General features: G+C 34.1%; 1 protein-coding gene across 12 annotated transcripts in view; it reads right to left on the minus strand.

Annotated features, from left to right (window-relative positions):
• Positions 1-4,262: 4,262 nt before the first annotated feature.
• The window catches only part of RBM41 (RNA binding motif protein 41), a 54,839-nt gene continuing 40,037 nt past the window's right edge, over positions 4,263-19,064 (minus strand). For 8 of the 12 annotated variants that reach the window (XM_048213565.2, XM_044392099.3, XM_048213558.2 and 5 more), the window contains 2 exons: positions 7,157-7,304; positions 4,263-5,547 (listed from right to left, as the gene is read on the minus strand). In XM_048213565.2, coding sequence (XP_048069522.1) covers positions 5,381-5,547; positions 7,157-7,304 — 315 coding nt within the window. In that variant the 3' untranslated portion in view covers positions 4,263-5,380. The remainder of the gene's footprint in view (positions 5,548-7,156; positions 7,305-19,064) is intronic. The other 4 variants (XM_048213566.2, XM_048213561.2, XM_048213564.2 and 1 more) reach the window with 1 other exon arrangement.

A 19,064-nucleotide genomic window follows, 5' to 3' on the forward strand; every position in this document is an offset into this window, starting at 1 on the left:
AATTCATTCTTTCTGGCATATAATTCTAGTTTTGACAAATGCATACACTCCAGTAACTATAATCAAGATACAGAAACTTTCCATTATTAAAAAATTCCTTGTGCTACCATTTTGTAATCAGTCTGCCATTTTTAACCCTTGACATCCACTGATTTGTTCTCTGTTCCTATAGTTTTGCCTTTTCCAGAATATCATATAAATGGAATCAAAATGTAAGTAGCCTTTTGAGTTTGGCTTCTTTTACTTAGCAAAATGCATCTGAGATTCATCCAAGTTGCTGCATGTATCACAGTTCATCATAGTTTTTATTGCTGAGTAGGATTCTATTGTATGGATATACCACGGTTCATTTATGCACCAGTTGAGGGACATCCTCCATTTTTATTTTCCTCTATTGTTAGTGATCTGCAGGTCTAGCAAAGGGCAGAGGTGAGAATTTCCACTCAACAGGACTAAATTTCTTCGGAAAAGTCCAGCTTAGAAGTATGTCCCTGGGTAACATGTGCAAGAGTTTATACCAGGATAACTTACTTCTTCCCCTTACACTATATTTAAAATTGAAGAGTTAATCCTAAGTGAGCACTATATCAAAGGTATAGGAGTTTGTCCTGAGTATAGTTAGATGATATCCTCAGAGCAGGCCTGACAGGTATTCTGGAAGCCAAGTCATTTGTAGAGTATTTAAAAATTTTTTTTAATTAAAAAAAACTGAAAAAAGTAAAAATCGCCCCAAATCACACCACTTAAAAAATTTTATAAAGCAAAAGTCCCCTTTCAGTCTATCTAATCCCACTTCTAAAAAGTTTACAATTATATATGTATTTCCCAGCTTTTTCCTAAATTTATTCAGAAATACCTATATACACATGTATCATACATATACAAGTGCTTCTGTTTATAAAATGCATTCACATTATACCATTTCTTGCTTTTTAAATTAATACAAAATTCTGCACATCATACAGATTAGAATGTATTCATAGATATACCCCATTATTTTAATGGATGTATAGTATTCCACTAAATGAATGTGTCATGATTTATTCATTTTCCTATTGATGGACAGTTTGGTTGTATCCAATTTCTTTTTTTTTGGTGACTTTGAGATATAATTCATAAAAATACAATTCACCTATTTAAGGTATACAATTCATTATTTATAGTATATTCATAAAGTTGTACAATTTTCACCACAATTTTAGAACATTTTAATCAACTTCTAAAGAAACCTCATACAATTCAGCTATCACCCCCAGCCCTGAGCAACCACTAATCCACTCTCTGTTTCTATATATTTACCAATTCTAGATACTTCATATAAATGGAATGATATAATTATATAGTCTTATGACTGGCTTCTTTCATTTAGCATGCTTTCAGGGTTCTTCCATGTTTGTAGCATATAATAGAAGTGTTCCTTCTTCTACTTTTTGGAAGAGTATGTAAAGAATTTGTATTAATTCTTTAATGTTTGCTAGAATTTATCTGAGAAGCCATTTGAGCCTAGGCTTTTTCTTGTGGGTATTTTTAAGAGTTATTAATTAACCTCTTTACTTGTTATAGACCTTTTCAGATTTTGTTTTCCATTGGTTCCAGTAGTTTGTGTGTTTCTAGGAAATTTTCCATTTCATTTATCTAATTTATTGTTATGTAATTGTTCATAGGGCTCCTTCATAATCCTTTTTATTTCTAGAAGGTTGGTAGTAATGTTCCCTCCTTCACCTCTGATTCTAGTAATTTGAGTCTTTTTTCCCTGGTCAATCTAACAAAAGGTTTGTCACTTTTGTTGATCTTTTTTTATAGAACCAACTATTAGTTTCATTGACATTCTCTACTGTTTTTGTATTCTCTGTCATTTATTTATCTAATATTTTTTATTTCCTTCCTTCTGCTTACTCTTAGTTTGCTCCTCTTTTCCCAGTGTCTTAGGCATAAAATGAGGTTATTGATATGTGATCTTTCTTCTTGTTAAATATAGGCACTAGTATTTATAAATTTCTCTCCAAGCATTGCTTTTGGTGCAGCGCACATTTTGGGATGCCATGTCTTCATTTCCATTCATCTCAAAGGATTTCCTAATTTCCCTTGTGATTTCTTATTTGACCCATTTGTCATTTAAAAAGTGTGTCTAATTCATGTTTATGAGTTCCTCAACTTTGTTATTGATTTCTCACTCCATCCCATGGAGTCAGAAAACATACTTTGCATGATTTCAGTCCACTTAAATTTACTGAGGTTTGTTTTATGGTCTATGATATGGTCTATTTCTGGAGATATTTCATGTGCCCTTGAGAAGAATGTGCATTCTGTTCGTGCTGGCTAAAGTATTTCATAGATCACTTTAAGGTCTAGTTTTATGGCACTGTTCAAATCTTCTACTTCCTTGTTTATTATTTAACTGTTCTATTACTGAAAATGGGATACTGAATACCCCAACGCTTACTGTAGACTTGTGGATTTCTCCTTTCATTTAATTCAGTTTTTGATTCATGTATTTTGGTGCTCTGTTGTTAGGTGCATATATAATTTTGCTCTTTCTGATGGGTTGACTCTCTTATCATTATAAGATGTCACTCTTGGGGCGCCTGGGTGGCACAGCGGTTAAGCGTCTGCCTTTGGCTCAGGGCGTGATCCCGGCCTTATGGGATCGAGCCCCACATCAGGCTCCTCCGCTATGAGCCTGCTTCTTCCTCTCCCACTCCCCCTGCTTGTGTTCCCTCTCTCGCTGGCTGTCTCTATCTCTGTCAAATAAATAAATAAAATCTTTAAAAAAAATAAGATGTCACTCTTTGTATCTAATGACATTTTTTGTTTTAAAGTCTATTTTATCTGATATTAGTATAGCCACTCCAGCTTTCTTAGAGTTGTCATTTGCCCAATATTTCTTTCTATCCTTTTACCTTCAATCTGTTTGTATCTTTGAATATAAAGTGTGACTCCAACAAATAGCATAGAGGTGACTCTTGTTTTTCCCAGTCTGACACTCTCTGCCTTTTATTGGATTGTTTAATCTACTCATATTTACTGTTATTATTAACATAGGTGGACTTAAGACTGCCATTTCACTGTTTGTTTCCTATATGTCTCTGGAGGTTTGTTTGTTTGTTTGTTTATTTGTTTGTTTGTTTTGGTCTGTGTTCCTCTATTCGTCATTTTGCATTGAATATTTTCTAATGAAAAATTTAAATTTCTTTAATAATATTTTCACTATATATTTTCAGTTAGTTTCCTAGTGGTTGCTCTAGGGTTTACCATACAAATCTTAACTGAATTGTCTTCAGATATATACAAACTTAATTCCAGTGATATAAACACCTTATTCCTATATGACTCTATTTCTTTCCTCACTTTTTTGTACTATTATTGTTATACATATTCTTTCTACACATTATTAACCCAACAATACACTGTTATATTATTACTTGATATAAGTTTAGGTCTTTTAAAGAAGCTCAGAGAAGAAAGAGCAAATAAATATTTGATGTTTTTTATATTAACATTCTTATTTCCCATTTCTTGTTTTCTTCATTTGTTCCCGTAGATTTGAGTTACCATCTGGAGTCATTTCTACAGTCCAATATAGCTTTGCCTCCACCCACCTCCTATGTCCTATTATTGGCAAATATACTGCATTTTTATATGTTATAAACCCAACAATGCAACTATGTACATATTGCTTTATAAAATTACTTTTTAAATCAATTAAGAGAAGAAAAATGCATTTAGACTGTCTCTTCTAATTATGTAATTACCTTTACCCATGCTAATTTTCTGTATGTGTAGATTTAAATTATTATCAGAAGTCATTGTTTTCTTCCTGAAGAACTTCCTTTAATATTTCCTGTAAGTCAGGTCTGCTGGCAGCAATAGTTCATGATTATGTGGGAAGACTTACATTTTATCTTCATTTTTAAAAACACAGCTTTATTGGATATAGGATTCTATATTGACAGTTGTTCCCTTTGAGCACTTTGAATATGTTACTCCACTGCCACTCCATTGTTTCTGATGGGAAGTCAGCTGTTAATCTGATTAGGATTCTCTTGTAAGTGATGCTTCACTTTTCTCCTGTTACTTTCAAGAGTTTCTCTTTGTCTTTGAATTTTAGCATTTTTATTATGATGTGTCTGTGGATTTCTTCTTTATCCTACTTGGGGTTTGTTGAAATTCTTGGATGTGTGGCTAATGTTTCTCATCAAATTTGGGACATTTACATCCATTATTTATTGGAATATTTTTTCTGCTTCTTTCTTTCTCTTCTCTTTTTCTGGTCCTCTCATTACAAGTATGTTGGAGTGCTTAACGGTCCTACTCTCTGTTCAACTTTCTTCATTTTTTTTCTTCCTATTCTTCAGCCAAAATAGTATCATCTCATTTAATATTTACAACCTAATGAGGTAAGTAGTATTATTATCCTCATTTTATAGATGAGAAAACTGAGGCTCAGATTAAGTGACTTGCCAAGGTCACAAAGTGATAAGTGTGGCTGTGAAGTTCAAACACAGGCCTGATTCCAAAGTTTGTACTACTTCCTCTATATCATATTTTCCTTCTATTCTCCAACAACTACAAACAACTGAGGGATTTGGAAATGAGTGGCTCTCTTCTAGAGAATGTTTTCTTCCCACTTTTAGTATTGTTTGCTAGTATGTTCCTCTCCTAAAATTCATATACCTAATATATAACATATATTAGATAGTCATTCAATGTTTATTGCTTTGAATTCAGTGATTACTCAATGGTAGCTAGCTTAAATGACTATGAGAACATCAATATTTTGACCTAAATGATTTCATTAGAAAAATATATAAATTTTTGAAGACACTGATAACTTTATGTGGAAGCATTCACTAAATATGTGGACTGACTTATGAAAAAACATATTGTCACTGCTGATAGTTGTCATTCAACAGCATTTGTTGATGTTTAGACCCAGGGTCTTGGTCATTTATTTACTACGTGGATATAATTAGGGATAAATGAGCTCTAGTAAATAAGTATTTCAACATTTTATTAGTTTTTTAGTTCTGCATGTAGGAGGCGATCTTGGAAAGAATGTTATCTTTATGGACAAATACTGAAGACCCCAGATAAATTATAAAGATTAAAAAAAAATCCTTAGAAATAATCACTTGTAATTTATCCTGAGAAAATGATATTCTTTGTACCCTACACTTCATACTCTGTCCTATATAGTCTTTGATTATAAAAAATGTTTTCTACCAATTCATTCTGAAACTGAGAGGGATTATCTTAGTTTTTCTCTCCCTCAATTAGTTTCTCTTCTTCAAAACCAAACAAATTGCTATCTATACACAAATTCTAAATCCAAGATTCTGATGCAAGGAAGACCTCCTGGGACTCACCATCTATATATCTTTTAGCTACCACTGATTTCTGTAGTGTTATCTGTAGCAGATGATATGAGAGAAGCAGCCTGGAGATCCGACCGTTGCTTTTTGTTCTTTCCAAATTCTATCACCAATATTTTCCCACGTAGTTTATATCCATTTACTAGATATAATGCTTGCCTTGCTATCTCCTTATCTAGAAGAGAAAGGAAAAACATCAATTTACATAGGGCTTAATAATTCAGTTCTATTCCAAGTCTAGTTTATGTTGTTTTGCCTTGGAGTTAAATATAGGCTATAAGGCTATATAGTTATTTAATTTTATTATCTTTTCCATAATCTCAAATTTGTATAACTCAGCAAGATTAAACTAATGGTTTAGAATAATGACAATAAAAACTTAAAATGGATGTTTGAGAGTGTCTCCTAATTCAAAGATAAGGTCAAAGAAACAAGAATACAGACAGTGTGCCAAAGAAAGCTAAGCTATACAACTAATAATATATTAACCTCTGCCTTAGATAACAGATTACAGGTATTATGATAATGAAATCATTTTCAAACTGGATGACATGAATAAAAGACGTTATCATGGTACTGAGGACATTTTGTTACTTTTTTCTTTTGATGGCAGAGTGGGAGCCCTCATTGGGATAAATATGTTAAAGAATTCTTGTAGGCATATGGATGCTTGAGGTATGGGAGTATACAGTGTATAGCAGGAGTTTTCAATTTATGGGCCTCAGAGTCTGGATGTGGTAAATTTAGAAGTGGAATTATTGCCCAGAGTCTGTGAAATCATAGGTAGACAAGCAATGTCTTTAGACTAAACCAATTTATGTATCACATATGTATATACTATGAATTTTCAAATGTTATTATTTCAAAATATTATTATTTCAAATGTTCACTTTAAAGTACTTAGTTTATAAAATCTTTTTATTATATATTTTTTCAATTAATGGATATTAGCTTGGGGTCAGTGAAATATATTTTAAGTTTAAAAAGGGCCCTCACACCTGAAAAGACTGAAAACCATTAGTATAGAGGATCCACAAACCTTTAACATGCTAGGAAAGATGGTATAAGAACATATGAAAAAAGTGGAGGGCAGTTTTGGTACTGCTTACATGTAAAAGCACTTGCCCATGCATAGACTACTAGGCCATTTATAAGTAATGATAGTTTAGGGATAATGAAAGGTATAGCTCCTACCCAGCTTCCACCAAAAGAGACAGTCTGGTCTGTTATAGAAAATGAAATTCCTGTATCATTGTTCTCTTTTAATTAGGATACTGAAGTCATGTATTAAGATAGAAACAATTGTTAAAAGAATTTAACATCATTCACTAGTTAATTATGGATTACTGGTGAATCAGCATGTTAACTTATAGTCTCTTAGTCCCAAAGGAATAGGGCATAAGGCAAGTACAAGTATTCTGACCAGAATCCAATATATTAATAAGTAATATAATTATAAATTGAACTAGAAATACTGTCATCAGCAAAGGGAAAGTACATTTTGATAGACAGAAGGAAGTGCCGAGATTGAGGAAAACTGAGGACAATGGGATAAGGTGGTCGGTCATGTACTGTCAATGGAGGAGAGGAAGCACAGAGGGAGGATAGAGGAACACTGAAAACATACTTTCCTTACTTCTCTTTCCTTCTTCCCATGTGCTTGTTCAAGCACATGCTTCTTATATATTATGGAGAAAATAAAGGGCTAGATTTAAATTAGAGAGGGTATAAATAATCTCCAATGAACTGATGCTATAATTAATTATCCAGATGAAGCTACTTACTGGGAAAGGTGATAAAAGCCTGCCCCCTCATTCGTCCAGTCATCATTCGGAATTGAATCGGTGGTCCTTTTTTCTCCTGGAACCGAGCGAACAATGAGACAAGATCTCTTTCAGTCACCCGAGGGCTAAGGTTCTTCAGGTATAACACCTAATATAAACCGAGGATCAACAGAAATATCACATGAGCGAGGTAAGGCAACGATTTCACTTCGGTTAGAATTAGTTTCAGATAAAGATGGCAGATTGAATATATGCATCTAATTTCACTCCCTCCAGAAAACTCTCTAAAACTACAGGGACTTAAAAAAAAAAAAAACCCACAAACCCACAAGATCAGAAAGAACAAGGAAAGGAGGCAATAGCAGCAATATTCTGGAAGCTGGAAAATAATTAGCTAAGTGTAGACAAGAAAGCTGAATCTTAAAGCAGCAGTGGGGAAAGCCAGGAACCAACCTAGTATATACCTAAGAATCCTCAAACAGTTTAGGAACTGATAGCTTCAGGTACCTCTGGGAATGAATGTAAAGGGATAAGGTTAAGATAAGATGTGTAGGTTGAAAGTTGTTTAAAAGCCAACTGGATCTTAAATATCTTCCCCTAAAATTATCTACTAGGTAAAGGCCAATCCCAATCTTGGTGAATAGTGGCAGCTCATTTTCTGAACATGGAGAATGCCAGACACAGATGAGGGTATAAATACTATATCTGAACACAAGGAAATTAAGAGAAATAATGCACACTAAATATGATTAGCCCCAAGAGAAAAGATAAAAAAAAATACTGGTTTGGCATCAGGAATTTCTCCAACAAATGGGCCAGAGAGATGACTTTAAAATGAAACTAAAAGTCAACAAGGGCCGCTCGTGTGCTCAGAGCTTCCAATCTGCTTTTTGGCCCCTACTCATAAATATGGGCACAGATTACCAGCCATCTGAGGAAAGCCTCTAATGCTAAAGAGAGAACAGAACAAACAGAAATGAAAGCAAATGAAAAAAACAGACCATGCAGGGTGAAGAAAACTTCAAAAAAATCATCACTAATACTATCAGAGAAATGAGACAATATTCTATTATGAATGGGATGTTATTAAAAAAAAGAACATTCAAGAAAATAACAAAGAGCCCTCAAATGCAATTAAACTTAAGTTCTTATCAGCTTACAATAGATTGTTATAAGATGTTTTAAGGAAGCCCCACTGTAACCCTAAAGAAAATACCTATATAAGATAAACAAAAGAAAATAAGAAAGGAAAAAGGCACATCACTACAAAGTCAATGAAACACAAAGGAAGACCTCAAGAGAGGAAAAGAGGGACAAATGAGCTACAAAACAGAAAACAAATAATAAATGGTGATAGTAAGTCCTCTCCTATCAATAATTACTTCACAAATAAGTATGTTAAACCCTCTAATCAAAGACACAGAGTGGCTGAATGAACAAAAAAACAAGTTCCAACTACAGCTGTCTACAAGAAACTCTTTATATTTTAAGGCCACATATAAGCTGAAAATGAAAGGATAGAGAAAGATATTCCATGCAAATGATAACCAAAGGAAACCAGGGGTGGCCATGCTTTTATCAGACAAAATAGACTTTGAGTCAAAACTGTCACAAGAGACAAAAATGGACATTACATAATGACAAAAGTGTCAATTCACCAAGAAGATATAACAACTATAAATATATATGCACCCAACATCAGAGTACCTAAATATATGAAGCAAACATTGAAAGAACTGAAAGGAGAAATAGATAGCAACACAATAATACTAGGACATTTCAATATCTCACTTCCAATAGCAGAAGGAAAACTAAAAAATTCACAAATATGTGGAAATATAAATATCATACTCTTTAACAACCAGTGGGTCAAAGAAGAAATAAGAAGGGAAATTAGAAAATTTCTTGAGACAAATGAAAATGAAACCACAACATAACAACATTTATGGGATGGAGCAAGAACAGTACTAAGAGGGAATTTTATAGTCATAAATGTGTATATTAAAAAAGAAGATCTTGGGGCGCCTGGGTGGCACAGCGGTTAAGCGTCTGCCTTCGGCTCAGGGCGTGATCCCGGCGTTGTGGGATCGAGCCCCACATCAGGCTCCTCCACTATGAGCCTGCTTCTTCCTCTCCCACTCCCCCTGCTTGTGTTCCCTCTCTCGCTGGCTGTCTCTATCCTGTCGAATAAATAAATAAATAAATCTTAAAAAAAAAAAAAAAGATCTCAGGGGTACCTGGCTGGTTCAGTTGATCAAGGATGCAACTCTTGATCTCAGGGTCTTGAGTTCAAACCCCACCTTGGGCACTGGAGCCTACTTAAAAAAAGAAGAGAAGAGAGGAAAAGAGAAGAAAAGAGAAGAGAGGAGAGGAGAGGAGAGGAGAGGAGAGGAGAGGAGAAGAGAAGAGAAGAGAAGAGAAGAGAAGAGAAGAGAAGAGAAAAAGATCTCAGATAAACAACTCTATAGCTTAAGGAACTAGAAAAAGGATCAAACTAAGCCCAAAGATAATAGAAGGAAAGAAATAAAGATTAAAGCAGAAATAAAAGAGATTAGGGGAAAAAAAACAACTAAAAGCTGGGTGTTTTTTTTTTAAATAAAAGATCAACAAAACTGACTACCTTTAACTAGACTGAGAAAAAAGAGAGAAGACTCAAATAAAATCAGGAATAAATGAGGAGATGTTACAACTAATCCACAGAAATAAAAAGGATTACAAGAGACTACTACGAACAGCTATATGCCAACAAATTGGATAACCTAGAAGAGAACGATAAATTCTTAGAAACACACAACCTACCAAGACTAAATCATGAAGAAATAGAAAATCTAGAGAGATTTAGAACTAGTAATGAGATTGAATTAGTAATCAAAAACCTCCTTTGCTGGGAGGTCAAAGAAAAGCCCAGGACCAGATGGGTTCATGGGTGAATTCTACCAAACATTTAAAGAATTACTGCCAATCCTTCTCAAACTCTTCCAAAAAACTGGAGGAGGGAACATTCCCAAACTAATTTTATGAGGCCAGCATTACCCTGATATTGAAAGGGAAAAAATGACATTATGAGAAAACTACAGGCCAATATCCCTGATGAATACAGATGCAAAAATTCTCAACAGAAGAGTAGTAAAATGAATTCATTAAAAGGATCATATACAATGACCAAGTGAATTATCTCTGAGATGCAAGGATGGTTCCACATACAAAAATCAATGTGATATACCACATTAACAGAATAAAAGATAAAAATCACATGGTCATCCTAATAGATGCAGACAAAGCACTTGACAAAATCCAACACCCTTTCATGATAAAAATGCTTAAAAACTAGGAACAGAAGGAATTTACCTCAACATAATATAGGCCAAATATTAAAGGCCCACAGCTAATGTCATGATGAACAGTGAAAGACTGGAAAGCTTTCCCTCTAATATCAGGAACAAGGCCAGGATGCCCACTCTTGTCACTTCTATTCAATCTAGTTCTGGAAGTCCTGGCCAGAGCAATTAGACAAGAAAAAAGAAATAAAAGGCATCCAAATGGGAAAGGAAGAAGTAAAATTATCTCTGTTTGTATATGACAAGATCCTATGTGTAGAAAACCCTCAAGACTCCACAATTAATTGTTTTAACACAGGTAAAACTAATAAATTCAGTCAAGTTGTAGGACACATAGAAAACTTAGGAGCAAAAAAAAAATCAGCAAAGTGAAAAGGCAATACACAGAATAGGAAAAATATTTGCAGATCATATAGCTGATGAAGGATTAATATCTAAAATACATAAGGGGTTCCTAAAATGCAATAACAAAAAAAAATCCCAAATAACCCAATTTTAAAAATGGGTAAAAGACCTGATTAGTCATTTCTTCAAAAAAGACACAAATGGACAACAGGTATATGAAAAGATGCTCAATATCACTAATCATCAGGAAGATGCAAATCAAAACCTCAATGAATCACTTCACACCTGTTAGGATGGCTATTAACAACAACAACAACAACAACAACAACAACAACAACAACAAGTGTTGGTAAGGATACGGAGAAATTCTAAACCTTGTATGCTGTTGGTGGGAATGTAAATGGGGCAACCACTATGGAAAACAGAATGGAGTTTCCTCCCCAAAATTAAAAATAGAACTAAAATACAATCCAGCAATCCCACTTCTGGGTATATATCTAGAAGAACTGGAATTGCAATCTGGAAGAAATAGGTGTATTCCCTTGTTCACTGCAGCATTATCTACAATAGCAAAGACATGGAAACAACCTAAATGTCCACTGACGGATGGATAATGTGTGTAAATACAATGGAATATTATTTGGCCTTAAAAAAAGAAGAAAATCCTGTCATTTGCTACAACAAAAACTTGGAAGATACTATGCTAAGTGAAATAAACCAAACACGGAAGAACAAATACTATTTGTAGAATACTAAAAGGGAATTTATATCAGGCATCTAACACAGTCAAACTCATAAAGGCAGAGTAGAATCATGTTTACCAAGAGGCTGGGAGGAGGGGTAAATGGGGAGATGTTCATCAAAGTGCACACAGTTTCACTTATGCAAGATGAATACATTCTATACATCTACTGTACAGCATAGTGCATACAGTTTTCAATACTGTATTAGATACTTAAAATGTATTCCGAGGGTAGATCGTATGTTAAGTGTTATTATCAAAAGGAAAAAGGAGGGAGGAAATTTCTAGAGATAATGGTTAAGTTTAGGGCACTGTACATGGTGATGGTTTAATGGTGTACACTTATTTTCAAACTCATCAAGCTGCATACATTAAATATATACAGCTTTACTGAGTGTTATATGTAAGTGATGAATCACTAAATTCTATTCTTAAAACCAACATTTCACTATATGTTAACTAACTAGAATGTAAATAAAATACTGGGGCACCTGGGTGGCTCAGCTGGTTAAGTGTCTGCCTTTGGCTCAGGTCATGATCCCAGGGTCTGGAATCAAGCCCCACATTGGGCTCCCTTCTCAGCAGGGAGCCTGCTTCTCCCTTTCCTCCCCACTCTTGCTCTCTGTTGCTATCTCTGTCTCTCTCTCTCAAATAAATAAAATCTTTTTAAAAATTGATACTAAAAAACCCAACCAAAAAAATATGTACAGCTTTTCATATGTCAATCATACTTCAATTAAAAAAAAAAACTTAACCAAGGAAGTTAAGGACTTGTACACTGAAGACCACAAAACATTGCTCAAAGAAATTAAAGACACAAATAAATGCAAAATTGTCCCATATTCATGGACTGGAAGACAATACTGTTAAAATTTATACACTACCTAAAGTGATCTACAGATTTAATTCAATTCCTATCAAAATCCCAATAGTTATTTTTTATAGGGATAGAAAAAAATCAATCCTAAAATTCATATGGAACAAGAGACCCCAAATAGCCAAAGAAATCTTGAAAAATAACAAAACTGGAGAGCTCACACCTCTTAATTTCAAAACATATTACAAATCTATAGTAATCAAAACAGTAAACTACCATAAAGACAGTTATATAGACCAACAGAACAGAATAGAACCCTGAAATAAACTCACACATATACGGTCAACTGATCAATAGAGGGCAAGAAACACAATGAGGAAAAATAGTTTCTTCAACAAATGGTGTTGGGAAAAGTTGATATCCACATGCAAAATAATAAAACTGGACTCATATTTTATGTCACACACAAAAATCCACTCAAAATGTATTAAAGTTACATAAGGCCTGAAAGTCTAAAACTCCCAGAAGAAAACATAAGGGAAAAGCTTCATGACACTGCCTTGGCAATGATTTCTTGAATATTACATCAGAAGCACAGGATGCAAAAGCAAAAATAAAGTGGGACTAAATCAACTGAAACACTTGTGTACAGCAAAGGAAACAATCAGCAAAGTGAAAAGGCAACCTACAGAATGGCAGAAAATATTTAGAAACCATATATCTTATTAGAGGTTAATATCCAAAATATATAAGGAACTCTTAGAACCCAACAGCAAAAAGACAAATAAGCCAATTTTTAAAAGTGGGCAAAAGACCTAAATAGACATTTTTCCAAAGAACATGTGTAGGAAATAAGTTGATAAGGATGTAGATAAATTGGAATTCTTGCACACTGTTGGCAGAATGTAAAATGGTACAGCAACTATGGAGAACAGTAAAAAGGTCCTGCAAAAAATTAAAAATAGAACTACTATATGGTCCAGCAATCCCACTCCCAGATACTTATCCAAAAGAATTAAAATCAGAATATCAAAGATATATCTGAACACATACATTTGTTGCAACACTGTTCACGATAGCCAAGAGGTAGAAACATCCATCACGGATGAATGGATGAAGGAGATGTGGTATACACACATACAATGGAATATTATTCAGCCAGAAAAAAGAGGGAAATCTGGTCATATGCTACAACATGGGTGAATCTTGAGCACACTATGCTAAGTGAAATAAGCCAGTCACAGAAGGACAAATACTACATGATTTCATTTATATGTGGTAACTACAGTAGGCAAACTCATTGAAGCAAAAAGAACGGTGGTTGTCAGGGACTGAGGGGAGAGGGAAATGGGAAGTTGCTGTTCAACGTTTATAAAGTTCAGTCATGCAGGATGAAAAAGTTCTAGAGATCTGCTATACAACCTTGTGTCTGTAGTTAACGATACTGTAATGCATACTTAAGATTTTGTTAAGAGGGTTGATCTCAAGTTACGTGTTTTACTACTATAAAAAAAAGATGGAGGAAAAAATCTCTATATGTTAGCTGGAATAAATTATATCCTTTATAGTTTAATGGAACTTAAGATTCAGATAGAAGCAGCACAAGCAAAGAGCCAGAAAACAGAGCCCTCTTAAATATGCTCACCACTGAAACACGAATAAATATATTAAACACTATAATAAGCAAGAGACTATGTCTCAAAGACTTTAGAAGCTAGATATTCACATATTTAGCATTTAACTATACTTGTATCTTAAAGGCAAAGGCACAGATTAACTGACCTGTGATTCACTTAAGTAAATTCAGGTGATCTAGACTTTTGGCTCTGAAATACTTAACATAAAAGCATTGTCAAATTAAATAACTGTAGGAAGAAGTATGTGGAATATACAGCAAGTTTCTCACCAAGTAGGAAAGATCCATACTAAAATTGTTCCCTTTGACATGAACACTTTTAAAAAATCAAGAAGACTTCTGGTCAAGGTGGCTTGGTCACTTCTTGCTTGGATTTATCTTCTCTGCTCCAAACACACACACACACACACACACACACACACACACACACACACACACCCATATACATGGGTATATATGTATGTATGTATCAACAACACACTAATATATTCATGTATAAAAAAGTATGCACAAAGACACAGCTAGGCTCAAAAAGAAGATAAACATTTCTGTGAAACAGAAAAACAGATATTCCAAGTGATAATACAAGATGAAACTTCCTGGCATCCTTCTGCAATATACAGTATTATTTTGTATGTTTTGAACTTCATATAAATAGTATTACATTGTATGCACTCTTCTGCAGTATCTGTTTTAAATGTTTAAAAAGGAGACTATTTTTTAGAATAGTTTCAGATTTACAGAAAAACTGAGAAGAGTTCCTGTATACTCCACACCCAGTTTCCACTATTATTAACATCTTATGTTATTATGGTGCATTTGTTAAAACGAATGAATGAATATTGATACCTTATTATTAACCGAAGTCCATAGTTTATTTAGATTTCCTTAGTTTTTCCCTAATGTCCATTTTCTGTTTCAGGATTCCATCCAGGATACCACAGTACATTTAGTTTTCCTGTGTCTTCAGTCTCTTCTTTGGTTGTGGCCATTTCTCATGTTTTTAAAAATCTTGACAGTTTTGAGGAGTAGTGGTCAGGTATTTTGTAGGATGACCCACTATTAGAATTTTTGTTGTTGTTTTTCTCATGGTTAGATTGGGGTTATGGATTACGAGAAGGAAGACCAGAGAGGAAAGCGCAGTTTTGATCACATCATATCAAGCATGCATGCTATCGACACGATTAATGACTGTTGATGTTGGCCTTGATTACCTAGCTGAGGCAGTGTTTGTTAGGTTTCTACACTGCAATATTACCCTTTTTTCCTGCCTTTCCATACTGCACTGTTTGAAAGTCACTCAAGAGCTCAAAACTAAGAAGTGGAAAGTTATGGTCCCCTGGTTTGCGATGGAGCATCTACACAAATTATTTAGAATCTTCTGTGGGATATTTGCCTCTTTCCCCCCATTATCTGATTTACTCAATCACTTTATTTATTATCAATATGGAGTCATAGCTATTTATCCTATACTTTAGGTTATAATCCAATATTAATTTACCAAAGTTTGTTGCACAAATTGTTCCAGTTTGGGTCACTGGAAACTCTTTCAGTTGGCTCCTGTGCTCCTCTGACATATACCCAACAGTGTTTTTATGTGGGTATTTTCAGCACTTTCCTACTTTCTGTCACTACAAAATGCTCAAGTCTCATCTTGTATATTTCCCGCCCCAGTACTAGAGTCAGTCATTTCTCTAAGGAGGCCTGGTTCCGTTTTTTTTGTTTGTTTTTGTTTTTGATATATAGAGTGAGAGCGCCGGGGCAGGGGCAGAAGGAGAGGGAGACAGAGCACCCTAAGTAGGCTCCACGCTCAGCACAGAGCCCAATGCAGGGCTCAATCTCACCACCCTGAGACCATGACCTGAGCCAAAATCAAGAGTTGGACGCTTAACCAACTGAGCCACCCAGATGCCCCCTTGGTTCCTTTCATTAGAGAATGGTCTTACAAACTAAGATTTGGGTCCTGAATGTGCTTGTTGCTACTGAAGTATCACTTCATTTAGATCCTCTCAGCTGACAAAGAAAAAAATTTTATGTTTATACTAACCTGTGTGTCTGTACATATCTATAAATATGTTATATGTAACCATCTATATCTATGTTAAGTTAAACATGATTTCATACTGATGTCTCTAACTCTAAACCATTAAATGGATCATTCTAGCTTCTTTCCTTTGCTTATCTGTAAATTCCACCAGTGAGAAACATGGCTCCCACCATCTGCCATCCATTTATTTAACTGTTCCATCTCATTATACGTATGTACCAGTATCAAGATTGCTAACCACTACCCCCATGAGACACAACCTTATTAACTAGGGTACAATGATTATGTGCAGCTCTGTTTTTAGTCTTCTAGACTCCGCATATTTCCAAAGATACCTGAGTCAGTACCTTTCACCCCCCCATACCTTCACTGAGGTTGTTTCACATACTTGTAACACAGATTCTCTTGTCATAGTCTGCATTCTTTCCTAGGGTTCTCCTACCTCTCAAATGATTTTTTAATATTTGTGTACAGTAAGGGTCACTCTTTATGCTATAGAGTTTTATGGGTTTTGACAAATGTGTATCTTGCATCCACCATTACATTATCATATAGAATAAGTTTACTACCTAAAAATCCCCTGTGCTTCACCTATTCCTCTTTCCCAACCCCCTGAACTCCTGGCAACCATTGATCATTTACTGTATCTATGTTTTTGTGTTTTCTGGAAAGCATATAATTGGAATTATATAATATGTAGTCTTTTCATACTGGTTTTCACTTATTAATATACTTATAGTTCCTCTATGTCTTTCTGTGGCTTACCAGATCATTTCTCTTAGTTGATGAATTATATTCCACTGTATAGATGCAGCACAGGTGAATGTATCCATTCATCTATTGAAGGACATCCTGATTGCTTCCAATTTTTGGCAATTATGAGTAAAACTATTATAAACATTCACATGCTGGTTTTTGTATAAATATCGGTTTTCAAATAAATTGGGCAAATAACTGAAAGTGTAACTTCTGGATTACATGGCAAAACAATGTTTAGCTTTGTGAGACTGCCAAACTGACTTCAAAGAAGTTGTACCATTTTGGATTTGCAACAGCAATGAATGAGTTCCTGTTGCTCAGCATCCTCAAGAGCATTTGGTATTATCAGTTTTATCGTGAATTTTAGCCATTCTAATAGGTGTGTAACGGCATCTCACTGTTGTTTTATTTTGTAATTCCTTGATGACAAATGACGATGAGCTCCTTTTCATATGCTTATTTGACATGTATATAACTTCCTTTTTGAGGTGTCTGTTCCTACATTTTGCCCATTTTTTAATTGGGTTGTTTGTTTTACTACTATTGAGTTTTAGGAGATCTTTGTATATTTTGGATACAAGTCCTTTATTAGACATATTTTGCAAACTTTTTTTTCTAGTCTGTGGCTTGTCTTTTGATTTTCTTAAAAGTGTCTTTCACATAGCAGAAGTTTGTAAATTGAACAAAGTCTGATTTTTCAATTTTTTTCTTTCACATATCATGCATTTGGTGTTGTATCTATAAATGTATCACCAAACACAAGATCATTTAGATTTTCTACTTTCTTCTAGAAGTGTTGTAGTATTGTATTTTACATTTAGATCTATGATCTATTTTGAGTTAAATTTTTTCTAAAGAACATAAGATCTGTGTTTAGATTCCTATTTGGAATGTGGATAACCAGTTATTTATTTTAGCACAATTTCCTGAAAAGACTATCTTTCCTTCATTGAATTGCCTTTGCTCCCTGTCAAAGACTAGTTCATTATATTTGTGTGAGCTTATTTCTGGAGTCTCTATTCTGTTCCATTTCTGGAGTCTCTATTCTGCTCCATTGATCTATGTTTTTTTCCCACCAACACCACCCTTCTTGATTATAGTAAATCTTAAAGTTGGGTAGTATCAGTCCTCCAACTTTGTACATCTTTAGTACTGTGTTGGATATTCTGGGTCTTTTGTTTTTCCATATAAACTTATAATCAGTTGGTCTATATCCACAAAATAGCTTGCCAGGATTTTATTGGGATTGCATGGAATCTACATATCAATTTGGGAAGAACTGACATCTTAACAATATTAGGTCTTCCAATCCATGAACACAGAATATCTCTACATTTGTTTATCATCTTCTTTAATTTTTCAGCAGAGTTTTAGTTTTCTGTGTACATACCCTGTACATATTTTCATAGATTTATACCTAAATATTTCACTTTTTTGTGGTGCTTTTATAAAACAGTACTGGGTTTTAAATTTTAATTTCAATTGTTCATTTCTTGGTATACAGAAAAGCAACTGGCTTTTGTATATAAACCTTGTATCCTCCAAACTTGCTATATTCCACTTATTAGTTCCAGTAGTTATTTCACATTGTTGTTGCTGATTCTTTGGAATTTTCTACATAGACATACATGTCATCTGTGAAAAAAAGACAATTCCCTTTTTGATCTGTGTACTTTTTCTTTTCTTATTTTACTGCACTAGCTAGCATTTCTAGTAAAATACTGAAAAGAAGTAGGGAGGGGGTACATCCTTGTCTTATTCCTGATCAAAGGGGAAAGCACCCAGTTGCTCACCATTAAGTACGATGTTAGCTGTAGGGTTTTGTAAATATTTTTTATCAGCTGAAGATGTTTCCTTCTATTCTTAGTTTGATGAGAGTTTTTTTGTCATGAATGGTTTTTAGACTTGTCAAATGCCTTTTCTACATCAACTGAAATAAAGATACAATTATTCTTCTTTAGTTTGTTGATGTGGTAGATTGTATTAATTGATTTTCAAATGCAGAATCAGCCATAGATACCTAGAATGAATCCTACCTTATCATGGTATATAATTATTTTGATACATTGTTAGATGTGATTTCCTAATGTTTTGATTTTTCAATCAAAATATTTTAATCAAATATTTTTATTTTCCTAAAATTTAGGATTTTTGCATCTATGATCATGACAGATATCAGTCTGTAGGTTTGCTTTATTTAATGATTTTACCTAGTTTTGGTATT

This window comes from Ursus arctos, chromosome X (genome assembly GCF_023065955.2).
Source record: "Ursus arctos isolate Adak ecotype North America chromosome X, UrsArc2.0, whole genome shotgun sequence".
NCBI lineage: Eukaryota > Metazoa > Chordata > Mammalia > Carnivora > Ursidae > Ursus > Ursus arctos.